We start from the raw sequence: 2400 nt of genomic DNA, 5'->3' as shown, positions 1-2400 counted from the left end.
GTGTGTGTGTGTGTGTGTGTGTGTGTTTTGTGTGTGTGTGTGTGTGTGTGTGTGTGTGTGTGTGTGTGTGTTTGTTTGCGTGTTAAATTGAGCAAGGGGGAGGGTGTTGCAAAGCAATGCAGGCACTCATTTACCCCTGCCGGTGTGTGCGCGCACGCGCAGCGCGTGCGCGCCGGCGCGCCTCGAGATCCGGGGGCGCCTTGTCGCGCGGCCCCGGCCCTCCTCGCGCCCCAATCGCGGCTTCGCCCTGCCCCTCCCCCCACTCACCAGGCGCGCAACGTGCTGCTCAAGTCCACGGGCACCGACCCACGCGGGTTCACCGCAAAGGTGGGGCTGCCCGCGCCCCGCCCCCGACGCGCCCGTTGCGGCCCGCCTGCTTCGTTTCGGTGTGCGGCCCTCGGCGTCAGCACTTTGATTTTGATCCGCATCCTTCTCATCCAGCCGTGCGCCTTCATCTTGCCGTTCCCAGCCCCGCCCTCCCCAATTCTGTTCTATAAAACTCCAGGAGCTCACACAGCCTGCCCCCTCTCCCCCCAACACCCCAGGTCGGGGACTTTGGGCTGTCAATCCGCATCGACCCGGGCGCCACGCACATCAGCAACTTGTTCCAGGTGCGCGCCATGTCAGCCCCCTCTTGCGTACTCATGCGCCGCGCCCCTCGCCCTGCAGATGCGCAGACGTCCATGCATTTTTGCTGCAGGCGGCATTCAGCGTTCAGCTATCTTGGTTCAAAGATGGGGGGTGTTAGGTTAGTTGACTGCGGGAGACATGCTGACACCTCTATTGCCTGCACCCAGCACCCTGCCGCGCCTGCCTCTCCCCCAACCCACCCCCTGCTGCGCCGCCCGACAGGGCACGATGACTCACATGGTGCGCCGCCCGGAGGGGCCCGAGGCGTGCGTGCCGGCTGGGGAGTGCTGCGCCCGGTCTATGGCCGCCACGTGCAGCTGTCAGATACCCGCCGCTTCAGCTCGCGGCCGCCCTCGTGCACCCACGCCCGCACGCCCGCGCGCCTGCGCCCGTCCCGCCTGGCTTGCTCCTCGCGGGTGCGCCCGCACCCTACCTTGCATCGCCCCCTCAACCCCACCTCACCCTGCCCCCACACACACTGGTGATAAATATCTCACGCTTCCCGGGCAGCGAGGGGACACCCCTTGTTGACAGGGAACAACCCCGCACCTCCAACAACCCTCGAAACCCCCACCCCACCCCCACCCCCCAAAAGGCCCCCGAGACGCTAGACTTGGGCCGCATCTCCCGCCCCAGTGACGTGTACGCGTTTGGCATACTGCTGTATGAGCTGTACACCGGGGAGAGCGCCTTCAAGGGCGTGGCCAAGGCCATGCTCGGGTACGAGGTCGTGCGCCTCAACAGGCGGCCAGGTGGGCGGATGGGGGGCCAACGGCTGGGGGATTGGTCACTCATTTGGGGGGGAGTGATGGATCGTGGTAGCTGGGCTTTGCTTGTGAAAGAGGAGGAGCGAGATTGTAGAAGGGTGCGGGGCTACCAGGATCGGGGCGGGGTTGGAGGGCGCAGTTGTGGGGAGGGGCTGGAGAGCTCCGCGGGCCGCGGGGGCATGCCCATCGCATAGCCTGGACGGCTGGCAATGACTAAAGGTGGGGGCCCGCGCCGGGGCGCCGCCGCGCGCACGTGGGTGCCCCGCGCGTTTCGTCCGCGCTCAGGCGCCTGCCCGACCTCCTTCGCCGGCCCTTACCCTGCGTTCCGCGCGCCCGCGCGCCGCCGTGCCGCGCAGTGTTCCCGGCGGCGTGCCCGTTTGAGTTCCAGCTGCTGGCGGTGCGCTGCTGGGAGAGTGACCCCTCCATCAGGTCAGGGGCGCCACTTCGGGCACAGAGGGGGGGGGCTCCTGCGTATGCTTGGTGGGGCGCCCCTGCCCGGCGGCCTGCCGCGCGGCTTGGTGGAGCGGCGGGCGCGAGGCAGCCGCGAGGCGGGCGCGTGCTGGCTGTGGCTTTGGGCAGCGGGCATCAGGCCGTGTCTGGGTTTTGCTGGCCCCTGCTGCCCTGCCCGCGCCCAGCCATTGCCAGTCCAGGCCCGCAATCTCGTCCGCCACCCTGCACTGCACCCCGTTCTTCCGCACCCACTTGGGGCGCAGCCGCACGGCGCCCGGCCCAACCACAGCCCCGCCGCTTCCGTGAACGCCGCGTTTGGCGAGCGCCTGCAAACTTCGCGCCCGCCGGCCTGCTGCCCCGTGCCGACCCCCCCCCCCCACCCCCCGGCAGGCCGACCTTCGAGCAGGTGGCGCACGAGCTGCAGCACATCCGCCGCCGCATAGCCCCAGATGGCGCAACGCTGCTCCCCGCCGCCGCCAGCGTCGGGGCCGCCACCGCTGCGCCCGCCGCCGCCGCGTCCCTGCCCGGCGCCGACGCGTTTGCCGGCGCGCGG

The 2400-nt window shown here is 69.7% G+C and overlaps 1 protein-coding gene across 1 annotated transcript in view; it reads left to right on the top strand.

Annotated features, from left to right (window-relative positions):
* MNEG_5864 (putative serine/threonine-protein kinase pats1) overlaps positions 1-2400 on the top strand; it is a gene marked incomplete at both ends in the record, with an annotated part of 4806 nt that overhangs the window by 974 nt on the left and 1432 nt on the right. The window contains 6 exons of the mRNA XM_014045663.1: positions 271-327; positions 546-611; positions 853-870; positions 1226-1382; positions 1754-1826; positions 2238-2253. Coding sequence (XP_013901117.1) covers positions 271-327; positions 546-611; positions 853-870; positions 1226-1382; positions 1754-1826; positions 2238-2253 — 387 coding nt within the window. The remainder of the gene's footprint in view (positions 1-270; positions 328-545; positions 612-852; positions 871-1225; positions 1383-1753; positions 1827-2237; positions 2254-2400) is intronic.

This window comes from Monoraphidium neglectum (assembly GCF_000611645.1).
Source record: "Monoraphidium neglectum strain SAG 48.87 unplaced genomic scaffold scaffold00904, whole genome shotgun sequence".
Lineage (NCBI taxonomy): Eukaryota > Viridiplantae > Chlorophyta > Chlorophyceae > Sphaeropleales > Selenastraceae > Monoraphidium > Monoraphidium neglectum.
The sequence above is the reverse complement of the archived record's forward strand: the minus strand, read 5'-3'. Positions and strand labels throughout refer to the sequence as shown.